Source organism: Taudactylus pleione, unplaced genomic scaffold (genome assembly GCF_031769625.1).
Source record: "Taudactylus pleione unplaced genomic scaffold, aTauple2 ptg000959l, whole genome shotgun sequence".
NCBI classification, from domain to species: domain Eukaryota; kingdom Metazoa; phylum Chordata; class Amphibia; order Anura; family Myobatrachidae; genus Taudactylus; species Taudactylus pleione.
The window spans coordinates 3,313,310-3,332,900 of NW_028285360.1; the positions used below are offsets into that span (position 1 = coordinate 3,313,310).

General features: G+C 44.2%; 1 protein-coding gene across 1 annotated transcript in view; it reads right to left on the bottom strand.

Annotated features, from left to right (window-relative positions):
- The window catches only part of SERINC2 (serine incorporator 2), a 63,927-nt gene that overhangs the window by 11,687 nt on the left and 32,649 nt on the right, over positions 1 to 19,591 (bottom strand). Inside the window, exons 4-6 of the mRNA XM_088459969.1 lie at positions 18,794 to 18,873; positions 16,781 to 16,918; positions 2,924 to 3,093 (exon numbers count right to left, since the gene is read on the bottom strand). Coding sequence (XP_088316095.1) covers positions 2,924 to 3,093; positions 16,781 to 16,918; positions 18,794 to 18,873 — 388 coding nt within the window. The remainder of the gene's footprint in view (positions 1 to 2,923; positions 3,094 to 16,780; positions 16,919 to 18,793; positions 18,874 to 19,591) is intronic.

Below are 19,591 nucleotides of genomic sequence, written 5' to 3' on the forward strand. Positions count from 1 at the left end.
GGGTGCCCGGCGGTTCTCATACTGCTGCAGCCGGAGGATGGAGCTCACTACGGAGCTCAGACTCCTGCAGTGGGCGTTGGGAGAGGTGTCATGACGTTTCTCCCACAGTGCAGAGCGTGAGGAGCAGGGCTTCAGGTAAGGTAAGTATTGTTTGTGTGTGTCTGTGTGTGTTTATTTGTAAGGGACACTACTACAGTATAGGGGGCACTGCCAGTGCTACAAGGGCACTACTACACTATAGGGGACACTGCTACAAGGGGCACTACTACAGTATAGGGGTACTACTACAAGGGGCACTACTACTATGGAAAATGTATAGGGGGCACTTCTACAAAGGCTACTACTACTGTGGACAATGTATATGGGCACTACTACTGAGGGCATTGTATAGGGAGCACTACTACTGTGGGCAATGTACAGGGAGCACTACTACAAGGGACACTACTACTGTGGTCAATGTATAGTGGGCACTAATAATGGTGGCATTGTATTATGGGCACTTCTATTGTGTGGCATAATGTGTATAACTCCTGAGAGGGTTAGGGAGAGATATAGGTGTGGTATAGAAAAAAAAAAAAATTTATATATATATATATATATATATATATATATATATATATATATATGGCACAGGCTCCATTGGTATGCGTTCCCCACTGTGGAGCGCACTGGTGCACATGAGCGGTAGCCCATGGTTGATTTTTGACCATAGATTTCCTGTGAACCTTTGTGCTGCCTTGTCTCTCACACATGCCTTAGAGTGTGTCCTGATGAGGTTTCTGCAATTAGAGGTTAGTTCCGTAGTGACGAAGTGATGTCATCAGTGCAGCTCTTTTGATTGCCTGATTAACTGAGAGGGTGTGTGTGTGTGTGTGTATGTTTTTTTATATATATATATGCGCCTGGGAGACAACGTGTGTATAGTATATGCGGCTGCCTGTTTGTTTTTCCTTCAGAAAACTGTTGTACAGATGTCCCCTTGACAGAGGGTCCTGGAGGGTCCGAAATGTTGTAATGCCTTTCATGCAGTCTCGTGGACATTAAACTTTCTGGCATCATTTATCTACTGTACAGATTGGCGAGTGCCTTTCTCCCATTTGGGAACCTCTGGATTAGATACACAGTATCTATAGATATATCTTTTGGTATCCGCGTATAAACACTTCTGCCAGGTACACACTAGACGATATGTCCTCATCAGCAACATAGCAGGTACACACAGATATGTCGTCCAATCAAGCCAGATCGGACGACATATATTCTAGTGTGTACCCGGCGTAAGATTGGTGGTTGGATTATCTGCTAGGGGGGCACCAGCCAAAATCTTGCCTAGGGCACCAAATTGGCTAGGAGCGCCTCTGCACATTTGCTAGATACATAGTAAATCCTTTTAAAAGTATTTACTGAACACCATTTTAAACAAGTACATGATATGAAACAGCATCAGGACAATGTACCTGAATGGGGTGGTTTCATTTTTTTTACTCCCACCTTTACGGAACTTGATTTTCAAGTAAAATCAAGTGAGAGCTTCCTGTCATAATATCCCGTGCAGTGCAGGACTATATTAATATGACCAAATGAGTACTTTGGATGCTGAATCTGTAGATATTCTGTGTACACATTTTATGTATGACATTATCAATTATTATGTATGCTATCCATAGACAAATTTATAATGGGTGCAGAGTGTGCGGTGCTCACAACCTGCACCCAAAGGTTACTTCCCTCACTCTGGCAAGAGAGTCCCTCTTCCTCTGTGGCACCATCTTTCCAGTGACAGATTCAGGAAGCCAGAAAAGACTGGCACTGTGCCAGAGCTTTTGCACTGGAATGCGCATGAGCCATCTACATGAATAACATGAAGATGGCGCCGCGGAGGAGGGACCTGCTTGTCGGAGTGAGGTAAGCTGCCTGGTTGGGGGGGAGCCTCTGCTCAGATGAGGCGGGTCTGCTGCACACGAGCCCTCTTGGGTGTTACAACGCCCCTGCTGCTATCCCATGTTTGCTAATCCCATCTCTCTCTTACTGCAGCAGCAGAACTATGGAATATTATGGATTACTTTCTGTTATTTACTTAATCTTTCTGGTTGGCTGTCACACATACACTGGCTGTTCACTCTCTCTACAGCACCTTCCACCCCACCTGATGACCTCATCAGCTGGGATGTCTTCCTCCTGATGTTTGCCATGCCACAGAACCCGGCTCTCTCCCTCTCTCCCACAAGACCCTGCATACATTGGACTGCCATCATACTTTCCTGTGAGGGTACTGTAGGGGTTCCCTTCTAACACCATCATGGTGGTGGTATGAGCTCCTTGCTTTCCACTGCGCGTGTCAGATATCGGACAGACCTTCTACAATTATTATATAGCACCTGCTTGTAAAGCACATGTCCAACTTTAATTGCAGTGAGGAGAATAAGTGGCGATATAGAATACCTTCATATACTGGCCAACCAAGATCACTGTGTCTGTGTATTATTTATCTTATAAACACCTTGACTGATCTGCGCATCCTCCCTTGTTTTTGCGCAATAAAGAAACAATTATTGACAGGAGGCCTTTCCCCAAAATTAATGCTACTACCGAAGGCAATTTCAGCTGCACACAGTGCTCCCTAAATTGCACAACACAGTAGGGGGAAGGAGATGTCTCTTTTGATCAATTGCTTTGCACAACATTCTGTATCGCTAAGGTAAACAGTGATAGTGAAGTATTGTTGAAAACAGGAGAACAGTTAAATAAAATTATATGCACATTCAAAATGAGATATGCTTGTGCCACTTTTAAAGTCCCTTATGCTGATAATCACTGTATAAATGCTAGACATTTATCAATAATCTAGGAGTTGTCTCTTGTTCACATTGCTCATGATTCCATGTCAAAGAGGACAAATGTCCACTTACTAGGAGTTTCTTACCTGGACTTTTGGTAGAATTGATACTATAGAAACAATGACACAGAATATCAGGTTCAAACTAATAAACACTTTGTTGGGGGCACAAGCATCTGGTTTGGTGTAGTAAATATATAGGAAAACAATAGCCGTGATTGAGGCAGCATAGAACAGCACGGTACAGATCAGGAGACCTAGAGGCATTACAAAAAAAAAATAATAAAAAAATAAAAAAAGTAGTTATTTCATGATCAGTTAGACAGACAAATGATTACAAAAAGTGAAATCTATTCTTTCATCAATACAATGACTATGGAGGTGTGAGGTCAATTTTCCAACCTTTCAATTAAAATCAGTAGAAACAGCCATTCAAAATTAAAAAAAAATTAAAAATAAAAAGGTCCCAATTCTCAAAATCTGTGTAAAAACTGTTTTAGTAGATGCAGAGTCTGTAAACGAGTGGTTAATTCATTTCAAGACTGTGATTATGCTGAATATTAAAAAAAAAAAAAAAGTTTCCACTGCAATTAAAGTAATACAATTGTTTATGCTCAATATTAGAGTTTACAACTGAGTATCAATAAACTAACTTAAATCAAAACTCTAATGAAGGGGGAGGGGACTGGCCATTAGTTAATACTGCACGAGGTCTCCAGGAACATGAAATATAAATAATCAACTCACATCCCAAAGTGTCCATATGCAGGGTACATCCACACAACCATAGACATAGTCAATTATAAATCCATCAGTTTTTTTCCCAAACATGGTTAAAAAGAAAGGCACTCTTGGTGTGATGGATACTAATAATTCTGAGCACAAAGTGGTGCTCTTTGATAGGTAAAGTGTTGACTAGATTTGCATATTAATCAGATGACGCTGTTTGGTGCAATTTGAAGTTAAGGGGGGTATAAATGAGGGTTTGACTCAGCATGTATGTATATTGCCTGGGATATTGGAGTGTCATACAGTATGTACACAGACTGATGACTTTTGCTGTTATGTTGGAGTCTTGAGAAACATCGACAGACAATTACCTGGTCTTATCTTTGGTGAGTGCCCTCTCTTTACCCATGTTAGGGAAAAAAAACTGCTGGATATTAATTTATTTTATACAAAAAAAAAAAAATTATATTATATATATATATATATATATATATATATTTCTATCAATTTTGACACAGTCGGGATAGGGATCCCCTCCTGGGGTAGACGGACTCCCTCTTTACACACACCACAGCCGGAGAAACAGGACACAATAAAAATCTGGGGTTCTCGTACAAGCTGGTCAGAGTCAGTCTTTATTGTGCCAGGTACATAAATAAAACAAAACATAAACAAAACCCTAACCCATCTGGGTTCTAACTAGACAGTAAGTTCCCTCACTATCAGGACACTAAACAAAATCCCCACAGTACCTTCTGGTTTACAGCCAAGAGTGTCTCAGAGCAAGGTAATGGAGCATACACATGGTCAGATTATATATATTCCCCTGGAGGAATATATATATTCCCCTGGAGGAAGGATGCACTCTCCTGGAATACAAGAAGTCAATTTTATTTGCATTTAAGCACTCTGCTTGGGTGAACACGAACTTGAACAGGTTGCGGTCGGTCGACATTTCGGTTCTCACTTGAACCTTTATCAAGACCTCAATATTCAGATGCAACTGATGACAACAGTGTACAATGGTGAACAATGATCTGTGTGGTAAACAGAAAAAACCTGTGACTTGTCTAACAGGCTACAAAAGACACTTACAAGGGGATGCTATGCAAAGGTCAAGTGACTGAATAAACATTATGTCATCAAGTGACCTGATGCCTGTGAACTGAGTATTGTTTCCAGTACCTTCATTAGGTACTGGAAACAATAAGTCAAATTACATAATCAGAATCAAAATAGGCAATGCGGTCCATGCTGGAAGACCTGTGGGTAAATGCACGCATACCGTTATAATGTTCACAATGGCCAGAAAACACCCTCTAGCTTCCGAATAAGCAGGGCCAGATTAACAATGGGGCGGATGGAGCTACAGCTCCGGGCCTCCACATAAAATAGGCCCATCAACATGACAGCATGATTACCAGGTGCCTAACTGGCCATACATTCTAAGTAAGTAGTTTTTCTAGTTTTCCCCCTTAAAAAATAATTATGCAATTTTTCTATATCTATGTAGTTAGGGAGACATTGTGTCTAATAGTGTAGGGGGGTACACACCAATTTTGACTTTGTCCACACCAACACAGCATCGATCACAGCTCTTCCCCTTCTCAGTATAGGCCTTTGAACATTTTCAGCTCCAGGCCCATGTGGGCCTTAATCCGGCCCTGCGAATAAGCCTACCTTATCCCAGTTGAGGGCTGTGGAGCGTCTAGTCCAGTCTGGTCCAGTCTGGCCGTCAGTGTCAGGAAGCCGCTGCCGCAAGATGTGAGAGAACCGGCAGCGCTCCTGCTTAAATGTCATGTTCCCGGAAGTTGTCATACTTCCGGGCATGACGTGTCACCATGGAGACTGGAGGTGCCGGAGGTGATGCACCTCAGGTTGGGACGCAAACATAGTGCGTCGATGGAAACTGGGGGTGGCCGGAAGTGGTGCGCCTAGGCTTGGAACACAGGCCTGGCTGATGAAGTGGAACCTACTGGACGCTATCTATTGCCATGGCAGTCGGAGCACTGGCTGATGCCTCAAGTTTATGAGACATGCCGTAGGCTGAACAAATCCTTACAGTTTAATATTTAAGTGACTGAATGCATTAAAATAACTAATATGAAGTACAAAAAATAGATATATACAAAATGGATAAACATTAACATAGGACAAAAACAAATTACATACATCTGTATGATAAACATCAATGTATATAATGCATATAACATGATCGGGCGTCAGCCAGTGCTCCGACTGCCATGGAAATAGATAGCGTCCAGTAGCTTCCACTTCATCACCTCCGGTCTCCATGGTGACATCAGTCACTACAAGTCACGCCCGGAACTATGACCACTTCCGGGAACATGACATTTAAGCAGGAGCGCTGCTGGCTCTCACACATCTTGCGGCAGCGGCTTCCTGACACCGACGGCCAGACTGGACCAGATGCTCCACAGCCCTCAACTGGGATAAGGCTTATTCGGAAGCTAGAGGGTATTTTTTGGCCATTGTGAACATTATAACGGTATGCGTGCATTTACCCACAGGCCTGCCAGCATGGACCACATTGCCAATTTTGATTCTGATGTAATTTGACTTATTGTTTCCAGTACCTATGAAGGTATTGGTTTTCATTCAGTTTGCATTAGCACTTCATGCAGTGTTTTCACTTGTTGGCTAGAGATCAGTCACCATTACACACATACTCAGTTCACAGGCATCAGGTCACTTGATGACAATGTTTATTCAGTCACTTGACCTTTGCATAGCATCCCCTTGAAAGTGTCTTTTGGAGCCTGTTAGACAAGTCACAGGTTTTTTCTGTTTACCTCACAGATCATTGTTCACCATTGTACACTGTTGTCATCAGTTGCATCTGAATATTGAGGTCTTGAAAAAGGTTCAAGTGAGAACCGAAATGTCGACCGACCGCAACCTGTTCAAGTTCGTGTTCACCCAAGCAGAGTGCTTAAATGCAAATAAAATTGACTTATTGTATTCTAGGAGAGTGCATCCTTCCTCTAGGGGAAATCTTCGTTTAATTATGTGGCCCTTCCAGCCAATGGAAGCACCCCGACTTGTATATGATGAGAGTGCAGGACTTGTTTGTGAGATTGAGAGATATAGATAGAGATATATAGCTCAAATGAAGATGAACACACTTGTGAGATAAATTAAAAAACACTTTACTTATATTCAAGCTCACGTACATCAAGGTTAAAATCAGAAAACTTAGCCCAGATAGGTCACTTGGCCACCAGCAAATAGATATAGTAGCAGCATTGGATGTTATCCACAAACCAACACTGGAGGCAGCAGGTGAAGTCACAGCGTCCACGTCATAGGCCATGGCAAATGCATTTTGTCATTGAAGACACTGTCAGGGGGTGTGCCCATCTCTGTTGGTAATGCCTTATATACCCACACTGGGTATTAACTCCTTAATCAATTACATATGTAAATTAAGGCTTGATTGTATATCTGTAATTCAGTTAATCAATTACATAGCTCCTAGAGATGAAAACAACAGATACAAGTTGCTTGGATACAATTTTGATTCAATAGTGACAAGTTCTAACACTTCTATCCTTCTGTGTCATGCAGCCGTTTCAGACACAAAAATCAGGATTTTGGTACTTACCGATAAATCCCTTTCTCCGATTCCACAGTTGACACTGGAGTCTCAGTACAATGGGTATAGATGTGGGATAACCGGGAGCTGGCACTTTAATAAATGTGAATAGTAACTAGCTCCTCCCCCTCTATACCCCCCTACAGGTCAGTCTAAATAAACTGTGCCCGAGGGGAGCTGGAACAAAAGGAGAAAGATAGAAAAGCTACAGCATTCATGTAAAGAGAAGTAAATAGTGTTATAAAAGAAACAACAACATTCCAATCAGACCCTGGATAAAAAACAACCATCTGAACCTGGAAAACAATAAACTTATGCAGGTGGAACAGCACAGGGTGGGCCGTCCAGTGTCCCCTGTGGAATCGGAGAAAGGGATTTATCGGTAAGTACCAAAATCCTGATTTCTCCTTCATCCACTAGGGGACACTGGAGTCTTAGTACAATGGGGACGTCCCAGAGCTCACAACCCGGGTGGGAGAGCGCTGAGAACCCTGCAAAACTGCACGGCCAAACTCTGAAGCAGAGGCCGCAAAAGTATCAAAACAATAAAAGTATGTCTGCCTGACCAAAAGGCAACTCGACAAAGATGGTTTAAGGAGACTTCACGAGCAGCCGCCCATGAAGGACCTACCGAGCACATTGAATGCGCTGTAATGGAAAAAGGTGGTCATCTTGAAGCAGCCATATAAGCATGTCTGATAGTCAGACGAATCAATCTGAATGGTTTGTTTTGAAGCCGGCCAACCTGGTCGTGCCAGATCAAACGGAACCAAAAGTGCATCCGACTTTCGGAGAGAAGCAGTTCTGTCGACATAAATCCGGAGTGCTCTAACAATATCTAAGGATAGAGCCCCCAGCTCAGACAAGCGCCTCGCTGAAGCAAGCGCCAAAAGTAGAACAACCTTCCATGTTAAATACTTTATATCTACCCTCTGTAACGGCTCAGAGGAATCAGACAGTAGAAAAAAAACAGGACCAAATCCAAGTCCCATGGTGCCGTAGGAGGCACAAAAGGAGGCTGAATTCTGACTACTCCCTGTAGAAAGGTCTTTAATATCCGGCAATAAGCCTAAATTCCTCTGAAAGAAAAAGGACAGCACCGAAACCTGTACCTTTAAAGGAACCAAGACGAAGGCCTGCTGATAAGCCGGCCTGAAGAAAAAGAAGGAGGGGTGATATTGTAAATTCTGACTGAGGTGAACTGCAGCGTTCACACCAAGCTACGTACGTCTTCCATATCCTGTAGTAATGTTTAGACGTAACCTCCCTCCGAGCCCGAATCCTTGTAGGACTCACGCTGGACGGGATACCCTTCTACCTGAGGATGGGCCTTACAATAGCCACACAGTCAAACGACGCCACCTTAAGTCCCGATAAACAGATCCTGAAGAAGGAGGTCTGCTTGTAGAGGAAGTGGCCCCAGCTTGTCTATCTACAGACTCTGTATGTGGGAGTACCACGCTCGTCTGGGCTACTAGTAGCACCCTGACGTTTTTACGCTTGATTCTTAGAAGCACTCCAGGGATGAGCGGAAAAGGAGGTAACAGGTACACGTAGTGAAACGGCCACGGTGTTGTCAGCGCATACACTGTGGCAGCCTGCGGTTCCCTCGATCTGGAGCAGTAACTGGCAATTGGTTTATTAATCTCAAGGCCATGAGGTCGGCCTGATGTAGACGCCAATGCAGAGTCAGTTGGTGAAATACTTGTGGATATAGTGACCATTCTCCCGGATGAATGTCATGCCGACTGAGGTAATCTGCCTCCCAATTTTCTACTCCTGGGATGAAAATCGCAGAAATCGCCCCTGTAATTCCTCTGCCCAAAGCAGAATTCGGCTTACCTCCCTCATGGCGGACCGACTTTAGGGTTCCGCCTTGTCAGTTTATGAACGCCGCCGCCGTGGCATTGTCGGGCCGCACTCCGATTGCATGGCCCTTCAACAGGGGCTGAGCCATCTGAAGAGCATATAATACGACCCTCTCCAGAATCTTTATGGGCAGTACCGCCTCCAGTCGAGTCCAGCGGCCCTAAAAGTGTCTACCCTGACACACTGCCCCCATCCTCTCAGACTGGAATCTGTGGTGAAGAGAATCCATTCCCACATTGCAAACCTCTTGCCTGCCAGTAGGTATGAGGAATTCAGCCACCAAAGGAGAGACGTTCGAGCCTTGGGTGACAGTTGAACTCGCTGGTGAAGAAAAAAGGTGGGATCCTGACCCCCGAGAGATGAGGTCCAGTTGGAAAGGACGGGTATGGAACTCCCGTCTTGGATGGACTCTAAAGGTCGCAAACATATTCCCCAGAGGAGGAATACACAGGAGTACTGACACCCTGCGATAGCGCAGTATCAATCACACCATGTGTTGGATGGAGGTGACTTTTTTCCAGCGGAAGAAACACCCTCTGCTCCACCGTGTCCAAAAACATCCCTAGGAAGGCAGAAGTTGAGAAGGCTGTTTGAAATTCAGGATCCATCCCTGTTGTAACAGTAGATTCCGTGTTATCCGTCTGTCCTGCCATAATTGAATGACTGACGGAGCCTTGAGAAGTAGGTCGTCCAAGTATGGATAGTGACACCCTGAATCCGAAGAAAGGCCATCATTACAGCCCTGACCTTCGTGAACACTCTTGGTGCTGTTGAAAGACCAAAGGGTGAAATTGAGAGTCCCGCACTGCGTGCGTGAGGAAACCAAATAGGAATGTGGAGATAGGCATGGTGCCGTGACTCAGATGCGAACAGAGGTTGCTGCGGACACAACACAGAGTACGATCATGGTCTCCCTCTCGAGACCTGCCATGACAGACTGCAGGGATTCTATCTTGAACCTGAAGTTCATCAATTAAGGTTGAGATGTTTGTGGTTCAGAATGAACCGTCCGGCTTGGGAATTACAACCAAGCTGGCCCCCCGTCCTCTCAATAGAAGCATTGACCCTGCTTGTATAACAATCAGATTGTCCGTTGACGCTTGAAATTGTGAAAGCTAGCCCCCACCTTGGGGTCCCCCAGGAGAGATGGGAGCGCGTCATGCCGGAGGCTTAACTGCTGGGAGGATGTAGTGGCTCTACCCCTGCCTCTGGAATGACAGTCCGAAGAGGAGGAGCAGCAGCTGTGAGATAAGTGGACTTACCACCTGTGGCTTGAAAGATCCACTTGTTCCGATCCAAACAGTTTCCTCTGGGAATGGAAAAGCTTCCACAGCTCTTTTAGATTCAGCATCCGTCTGCCATTGCCTCTGCCACAGGGCTCTGCAGCTGAGAAAGCCAAAGCTGAGGATCTAGAGAAAAGATTACAAATATTTTTTGAAATCTCCCTGAGAAAGGAAGCAGACTCTGTAATCTGTTTCGCTAAAGGAACCAGATCCTCCACCGGAACACTAGTTTTAAGGCCCTCGTCAAGCTGCGTAGCCCAAGCTTCCACAGCCTTGTTGACCCAACAACTGACTAGTGCGGGTCAAGTTACAGTGTACATAGACCCTTGAACTCAGGTTGTCTGGGAGCCAGACAGATGTGCCCTGAGTTATTCCCTAGGTACGCTAAAATATGGCAGTGGCGAGAACCGCTCCTGCTCCCACCTGTACAGGGAGCACAGTCTCTTTAAAAGACGTGACATCGCATAATTTCCTGCACTCTGCAGGAAAGGGATAGTATGATAAAAGTTTACGTGTTCAGGGTGGTGTGGGCGTAGGCTTTTAAGCCTACAGCACCTGGTATTCCCAGGCAGTCTCCAAGTACTAACCAGGCCTGACCCTGCTTAGCTTCGGAGATCAGTCATATACTATAAAGGTGGCTGCTAATCTTTGCTTCTTAACAAAGATAGACAGCCTAACATTTGCAGGGTCCATTCTGAGACACAGGCTTTTGTCACCTGTCCCCCTCCTCTGTTGCAGGCATGTCGTCCTTTTCCGGAACAACTATGCCATGGGAGGGACCTGGGCTAACATATAGTGAGCCTTTCTACAGACCTGGCTAAAGACCCCGCCCAGTCTGGTTCAGAGAAGACAGACGTCTGAGATTTGGCAACCTTTCTTCTCTGTGAGAAGCTTCCAGCACTGCTGACGGGGCTGGGCATTAACTGATTAGGCTACAAGCTCCTGCTGTAACATGGCTGAGGTAAATTGATCAGCCCAAGTGTGCTGAGGTGATTACAGGAGTCTGTGCTCAACCTGTAACACATGGCATGTGTTTCTGCAATCGGCACTGAAGCATACTTTTCACACAACAGGGCAGTAGCTAACTGTCCCTGTATCAATTTCTCTGCACAATTTTGCAGGAAAAAACTTTTGTGCAGCCTAAAGTCATGCTACCAAATCACTGGCCACACACAGAGTACAGAGTGAAGGGACAGTGAGACACACAGAGACTGTTAGTGAGAAGAGATAAGGGCATAGAGGGATATGCTTTTACCCAGCCCAACCAGTGCTGATACAATGACCAGCACACTGTGTAAACACAATGTAAATGTGCTATACAGTTTTAATGACTCTTCAGTAGCCTGACCCCACTTAGTACACACATCCTGGGACAGGACAGTCTCTCCGTCTTGCAGCAGCATGTAGTACTTAAAATGGCCGCCAGCCTCTGGAAAAGCTGGGGTTGCTGGAAGGCAGGAGCAGAACTCAGCATTAGGCTCTGCCCCCCCCCCGCTATGGCACCCGTTTACAGCGCTGAGCGGGCTGCATTAATCATGCCCACCTTACAGTCTTCCTGGCCGCCCTGCTATTCATGGTGTCAGGAGTTACTAACCTTACCACTGCCAGGGCGGGTCCGCTAGTGGGTGACCGCGTCATACGCCGCATGCAGCGCATCTAGGTTCCCCCCAGAGACAGTGGTATCTGTAGCTGAAGACCCCAGCGCACACCGCAAGCAGCTGCGGTGGGGTCTCTCGGCAGCTCCAACGATGCAGGCAGGCAGGGAGCTGCCTGTCTTGTCCTCATATGCTGATCGAGGAATCGTTCATTAAAACAGAGAGCTCTGTATAGTGCAACCATCTCCCTAGGCACAAAATTTAGACTGACCTGTAGGGGGGTATAGAGGGGGAGGAGCTAGCTACTATTCAAATTTATTAAAGTGCCAGCTCCCGGTTATCCCACATCTATACCCATTGTACTGAGACTCCAGTGTCCCCTAGTGGATGAAGGAGAAATAAGGGAGTGGAAGAACTATTAATAGTCATAAAGGAAGATTTTAGAGACATGTCTCTACTGTTCTATCTGTTGGTAGGAGGTCACTGTTGCTATCAGCATTACAGGGAAACTCAACTCCTCCAGGTTAGCTGAGAGAGTCATGAATTGAAATGAACAATGATGGATCAAAAGGAAAAGAAAGTTAGAGGATAGTACTCATTGGAAAAAATACAATTAAGAGTCGTTAGATATATATAACCCGGCCACTTCTGCTTTCTGACGTCATGCATTCAAGTATGCATCTGCAGTCAGATAAGAGAGCGTCTAGGAAGTCTACCGGACAGAAATTCTAGACAAAAATGCATTTCTACTGTCCACTGAAGAACACAAAACTCCCCCGCTACCACAGTATTAGAAGGGGGCTTGAAAAATCAATCGGATGAGAATATGCACTTTCCACTCCGTACCTCCTGGTGTGCCATGACCAAGACTCTCCACTCTGGTACTGTGAGTACCTGCACCTCGTGGCATAATGTGCATATGCCTATGATTGCAGATATCATTTTGATCTTATGCTCACAGCACACCACTAATAACTGCAGTTTAATTAATAAATGCATGAATGGACATTTATTCTGCCAGCACTATGCTGGATTGGCAGCTGCAGAATTAGCCGATGATAAAACTATACATATCTTATATAATTATGTTAATTACTGGAGAGTTTCTCTAATTTATAACCATGATACCATCCATACTGTGTATACACTTACTGCAAGGGTCATATAGATATGTGCAGCTGTTGGTAGCAATTATAGGTACAGAGACATTACTGATATGTTTATTGGTGCATTAAGCATTGTAATTGAATTTATATCTTTGCCTGTGGTGAAAACTGTCACATAGTATATTGATAAATAAAGCACAGATTTATACTAAGTGGTGTTATACACAGTTTGTTACAAATCTTTGTCTCCTATCACAGATTATACTGCTTTTTGATGCTGCCCAAAAACAGTACTCTATTTTGATAAGAATAATTCATTACAGTGACCAAATTTATGATATACTTCTCTAATTTATTCTATACATATTCTCATCCGATTGATTTTCCAAACCCCTTTGTAATACTGTGGTAGGGGGGGAGTTTTGTGTGCTTCAATGGACAGTAGAAATGCATTTTTGTCTATAATTTCTGTCAGGTAGACTTTCTAGACACTCTCTTATCTGACTGCAGATACATACTTGAATGCATGACGTCAGAAGGCAGACATGATAGGGTTATATATATCTACCGACCAGTGGCGTAACTAGGGTCTTTGGAGCCCAGGGCAAATGTAAGATTTGCGCCCCCCCCCCCCTCCCCTTCGGCGCTTGCCAAAAAAATGGGCATGGTCAAACGAAAGCGGCGTGGCAACTGAAAATGGGGCAGGCCAACATGACACGCCACCAATTTCTTGTTAGTCTGGGAACATTCCTTTCTATTCCAAATGCACCTTACCTTTACAGTGGTTTCTCACAATGTGGAACCTCTGAAGAAATACATCCTCCCTGGGATGATGGCGTCTTCAGTCGGTATTCACTATTCATGCAGGTCACATCGTCCGGAAGATGCCCGTTTGTGTAGGAATACTAAGAAGGTCATCATCTACAATAGCTGTTCAACCAGACTCATTCCCCCTGTGTAACTTCCTTCCCCCTGCGTCTCTCAGCCACACCATCCTGTCACTGCATCATCTCTTAGCCACACCATCATCTCCATCCGAGTCATCTTAGCTACACCATCGCCTCCCCCCAGCGTCGTCTCTCAGCACACCATCACCGCCCCCCCCCTCCCCAAGTCGTCTCTCGGCACACCATCACCACCCCCCTCCCTGCGTCATCTTGCGGCATACCATCACCGAGGCACACCGCCCCCCCGTGTAGTCTCTCGGCACATCATCACCGGGGCACACCGCCCCCCCTGCGTAGTCTCTCGGCACACCATCACCGGGGCACACTGCCCCACCCTGCATAGTCTCTCGGCACACCGTCACCACTCCCCCCTGCTTTGTCTCTCGGCACACCATCACTGCCCCCCCTACGTCAACTCTCGGCACACCATCACTGCCCCCCCTGCGTCAACTCTCGGCACACCATCACTGCCCCCCCTGCTTCAACTCTCGGCACACCATCACTGCCCCCCCTGCGTCAACTCTCGGCACACCATCACTGCCCCCCCTGCGTCAACTCTCGGCACACCATCACTGCCCCCCCTGCGTCAACTCTCGGCACACCATCACTGCCCCCCCTGCGTCAACTCTCGGCACACCATCACTGCCCCCCCTGCGTCAACTCTCGGCACACCATCACTGCCCCCCCTGCGTCAACTCTCGGCACACCATCACTGCCCCCCCTGCGTCAACTCTCGGCACACCATCACTGCCCCCCCTGCGTCAACTCTCGGCACACCATCACTGCCCCCCCTGCGTCAACTCTCGGCACACCATCACTGCCCCCCCTGCGTCAACTCTCGGCACACCATCACTGCCCCCCCTGCGTCAACTCTCGGCACACCATCACTGCCCCCCCTGCGTCAACTCTCGGTACACCATCACAGTCACCGCCGGCAGCACCCGCAGCTCTCAGTATAGAGAGAATGGGGAGACTGCCTGGGACGGGCTGCGTGCTTCTGCTGCAGCACCAACAGGCACACTTGCCTGTTTGTTCTATTTTTAGTCCGAGAGCAATGGAGGTGCGGGGGGCATGATGTCCTGCCTGCTGGTGCCCCCCTTTGCTGGGCCTGCCACGGCGCCCAGGGCACGTGCCCCACTCGCCCTGCCCTGGTTACGCCACTGCTACAGACTCTAATTGTATTTTTTCCAAAGAGTACTGTTCTCTAACATTCTTTTCCTTTTGATCCATAATTGTTCATTTCAATACACAACTCTCTCAGCTAACCTAGAGAAGTGGAGTTTCCCTGTAATGCTTATAGCAACAGGGACCTCCTACCAACAGATAGAACAGTAGAGACGCATCTCTAAAATCTTCCTTATGACAATTAATAGTTCTTCCCCTCCTTTATTTTGTGTCTGAAGCGGCTGCATGACACGGAAGGATAGAAGTGTTAGAACTTGACACTGTTCTCTCTATTGTATCAAAATTGTATCCAAGCAGTTTGTATCTGTTGTTTTCATTTCTAGGAGCTAAGACATTTGTCATACAAAGTGTAGAATATACTCTGTCCTATATTAATATATGTTTTGCACATTTATGTATCCGAATCACGGTACCAAAGAGGAATGACATCTCTTGATGCTTACTGCTTAATTCCTTCTTTTTTCATATTGATTGATATTAAATCCACTCCCCTTTTTTCATGGATGATTGTACATAAGATATAGTGGATGAACACCAAATAGAATTATTGAAGGAGGTACTCCTGGGTGGAATTTTGAGATTTCCCTTTTTAGGTAGAGCATAGGTGATAAGTGTTAAAATGAACATTCAGGACTTATTTTTGTCGTCGCACACCTACTGCAAATAGCCTAATTGAATACATACAACCCAGACTCTTTTGGGTATCAGAAGGGAATTTGATATTTTGTATTACCCTCAATATTTAATACTTGTTTTAAAAATATTTTCTTTGATATACCCCCATTTTGAACACGGGAATATTTTAAAGGGGTAGTATCCAATAAAATTTCTGTTTTAATAAATATACTCATCATATTGTTTGAATTACTATGTTTGTGTGCCCCCTAAACGCAGTTTTTTTTTTTGTCTTCTTGTTTTCTGGCAAGAATAGAAAAAAAAAAAAAAAATTTAGATACTTAAAATTTGGGAGCACCACCAACCAAGAGCTGCACTATATGTATTGTGTCAAAACAGCTAATATGTTGGGATCTATTATATAAATTATGTCCTATTTGATCTTGTGCGGAATCAAGTTGTATATAGGAGCTTGGATATAAGTAAAGTGTTTTTTTTCATTTATCTCACGAGTGCGCTCTCTTTCATTTGCTATGTTTCTAGATCACTGACTCTTGTGGCTAAGAGACTGGAAGCAGCAGCACTGCATCAAATCATATAGTTCTGGACATTGATCTAAGACTGCACAATACTGATGTATATATTAAGAATAAATGATGACATCTACTGTATATATAGTATTTAGAAAAGAAGACACTCAAAAAGGGACATTGAAATATAACTTATCTTAGAGTTCCTGCTGTGTGTGTCATTTTTTTTTTAATTATTATTATACAAATCCACACAAAAACGAGGGGTGTGCGATTTGGGCAACATTGTAGACTTATAAATGTTAAAAATTTTCAGCAAATTTCTGTTAATAGAACTGGTAATTGCAAGAATCAATTTGCAAATCATAAATAAAATAGCAGTTTTTATCACAGTTTCTGCAAATTATCCTTATTTAGATGACCGCCATGTACTTTCCTTTGTAATTTAATAGCAAGTTTCTAGCCTTACCAGCATACCAGCACTTGGTGTTGCCATCTTCAGCCCGCTGAAGCCAGGACTCACTCCAGGAGTGGGCAAGGTCAATAATAAGTATGAGCTGTACAAGGATGAATAGGAAACCACCAACCGTGCCAAAATAATACCACACTGCATGGGAGCAAATGACACAAAAAGGAGAAAAGAAAAGGAGATTAAAAGAGATCAGCATGGGTGGGTAGGTACTGTATGTAGGTAAAAAGCTTGTCAAAAGTATGATGATTGGTCAGTGGGATGACTATTAAATGTAAAGGGTAGCCATCAAGGAGATAAATAGCTGCTTGTGAAAAAAGAACAGGTGGCTAAAAAGAAAAAAAAAAAAAAAAAAAATCATCATATAGGAGGGGAATGAGTAAAATAATCAAACACAAGGGGGCATATCCAATTAGCCCCAGTAATTTTTCTGGACGAAAAACAAGGATTTTTCACAGATTTTTTTTTCCCACCTTATCCTATTTGTTTAGGGTGAACAAATAGGATAATTCGCCCGAAACAATGTTGAATCCGTGAGAAGTTCACAAACCTATGTGCTTTTGCCATTGTAACCCAGGTTAAGGGTTAGAGAAATATACTGCAGTAATAAGAATGTATATATGGGTGTTTCATATATTTACACTTGAGGTTATTTATATAGTTAAAGTTGGTAAAAGTATTTTGCATATATTAGTAAAAATGTATGATACAGCTGAGAGTGAATTGGTTTCTGTCAGAAAGAGTCCAGTTTCAGAAGGGATGTAAAAGCTGACAGGGGAGACTGCATATCTCTCCCCCTAGTGTCAGCTCAAGCTGCATATGCCATCGTAGTGGCCAATTTATACACGCCCCTGCAACAGCGTTCAAAAGCACTGGCACGCCTGCGTTTCTCCGACTACCCCCCCCCCCCCCCCCCATTTACATCAAACGGTACTTCCTGTCAATCACTCTGCGATGGGTCTGCATACTCAATGCAATCGCAGTCCCGATTGCAGTGAGGCATTTGCGCACGCGCTTTGCGATGCAATCGACAGTCTGCGTACGCTTTAGCAGTTGCGATCCTTGATGAATCAGGTCCAGAGTATTGAGGATTTCAGATCCACAAGTCAGCACATAAAATTATTCTATGGGACATACTCAATTGGGGGTGAGAATAGCATAAATCCCGCACCTGCTAGGTTTTTCCTGCAACGGCAGGGTTTTTGCTATTCAATCAGATGCTGTATTTTTGCTATTCAATCAGTTGTGGGTTTTTTTTTCCGACTTTGAGCGCTGGGAGGTTTTACTTGCATATCCAGATAATTTTAGGAAAAATCAGTGGGTCTTGCTCTGGGACCCTGGCGGCACCCCGCCTGAAGACTAATTAGTCCTTAATTAGTTACCTTCCGCATCGCTGTCTTCTTCCTCCAGCAGCGGTAAGTACCTGTATTGTCAGTGTTTGTGAGTGTGTATTCGTGTGAGCATGAACTACAACTCCCAGCAGCCCTTGCTCCACCCACCAATCCCCAGAGCCTCCCAGCAGCCCCCAGGACTCCCAGAAGCCCCCTCCCCAGTGAAAGATAGAGGGGAAGCCACCGGAGACCCCCGGACAGGTAAAAGTTTTTTTGGCGTTTTTTTTTTTTTTTTAGAGGTGAAAACCCAGCGTCCACTTTCTTTATTGGATACTACGGGTATCGAAAACGTGCATGCCTGCGGTAATCCAAAATTAGGCCAAGGTTTTTTTACTTCGCTAAACCTCACGCCCAATTGAATATGCCCCTATGACTTCTTCCTCTGCTGGCTTTATGATACGTCATTATTGTACATAATGTATTGTACAGTTAAAATTTATGAATTGTTTTTCAGGACACATTAGGTTCTGAAAAAAAAATCAGATAAGTGGCGGCGTCGGGCAAGACTTCGGGGCTGATTGGATAGCCATGGGGGATTCATTAGCACCTGAATAATGTACGGAGTTAATTGGATACTGCCCAAGGTGAGATGACTGCCATACATAAAAGAATTAGATGTTACCTGTGGTAAATACTCCACTAGGTATAAAGAATGCCCCAACGGTGATTCCCACCAATATCAGGAACTTAAAAAACCAAAACCTGAAATAAAAAATAAAATAAAAAAAACAGCATATTAAATATATACAACAACTACAACAACAAAAAAAAGAATTAACAGCATTGAGTATGAACCATTCAAATTGGAGAGTGGAGCGGCTTTCAAATAAATTTAAGTTAGTACTACATAACTGAGAGCGAGACCTCAAGGTTCACAGGGAATAGTTCTTATGAAAATGTTGTTTATTCATTTTCATTGTGCATTATTGTTTACATGTGTTCTGTACATTTCATGTGAGCATAGGAGATTTATTTTTTTTACTTTTAGTCAACTCTTTTTCCATAGAGCCCCTTTAGAGCATTGGCTGGTTCACCCTAGAACACCACCTTTAACCATTTGTAGCCACTGATACTGATGAGTAGGTCAGGCTGCTGGATTATAACAGCCACATATTCTTGCTCATTTTGGTGCCAAATTACACACCTTTAAACCAAGCTTGTGTGGACCATACTTTTGGTTTAAGAGGAGAAAGAGGCTTAAAAAGTGTGGGCAAAATCACATAAAATGTACATATAAAAAAGGTAGGTGTTATCAGAAGAGGTATTGAACAAAAGTAGTCAATAGTCCAGAGGTTCCCAAACTCAGTCCTCAGGGCACCCTAACGGATCAGGTTTTAAGAATATCCATGGTTGAGCACAGATGGTTACATCAAAAGACTGAGGTACTAATTAAGTCACCTGTGCCCTAGCATGGTTATCC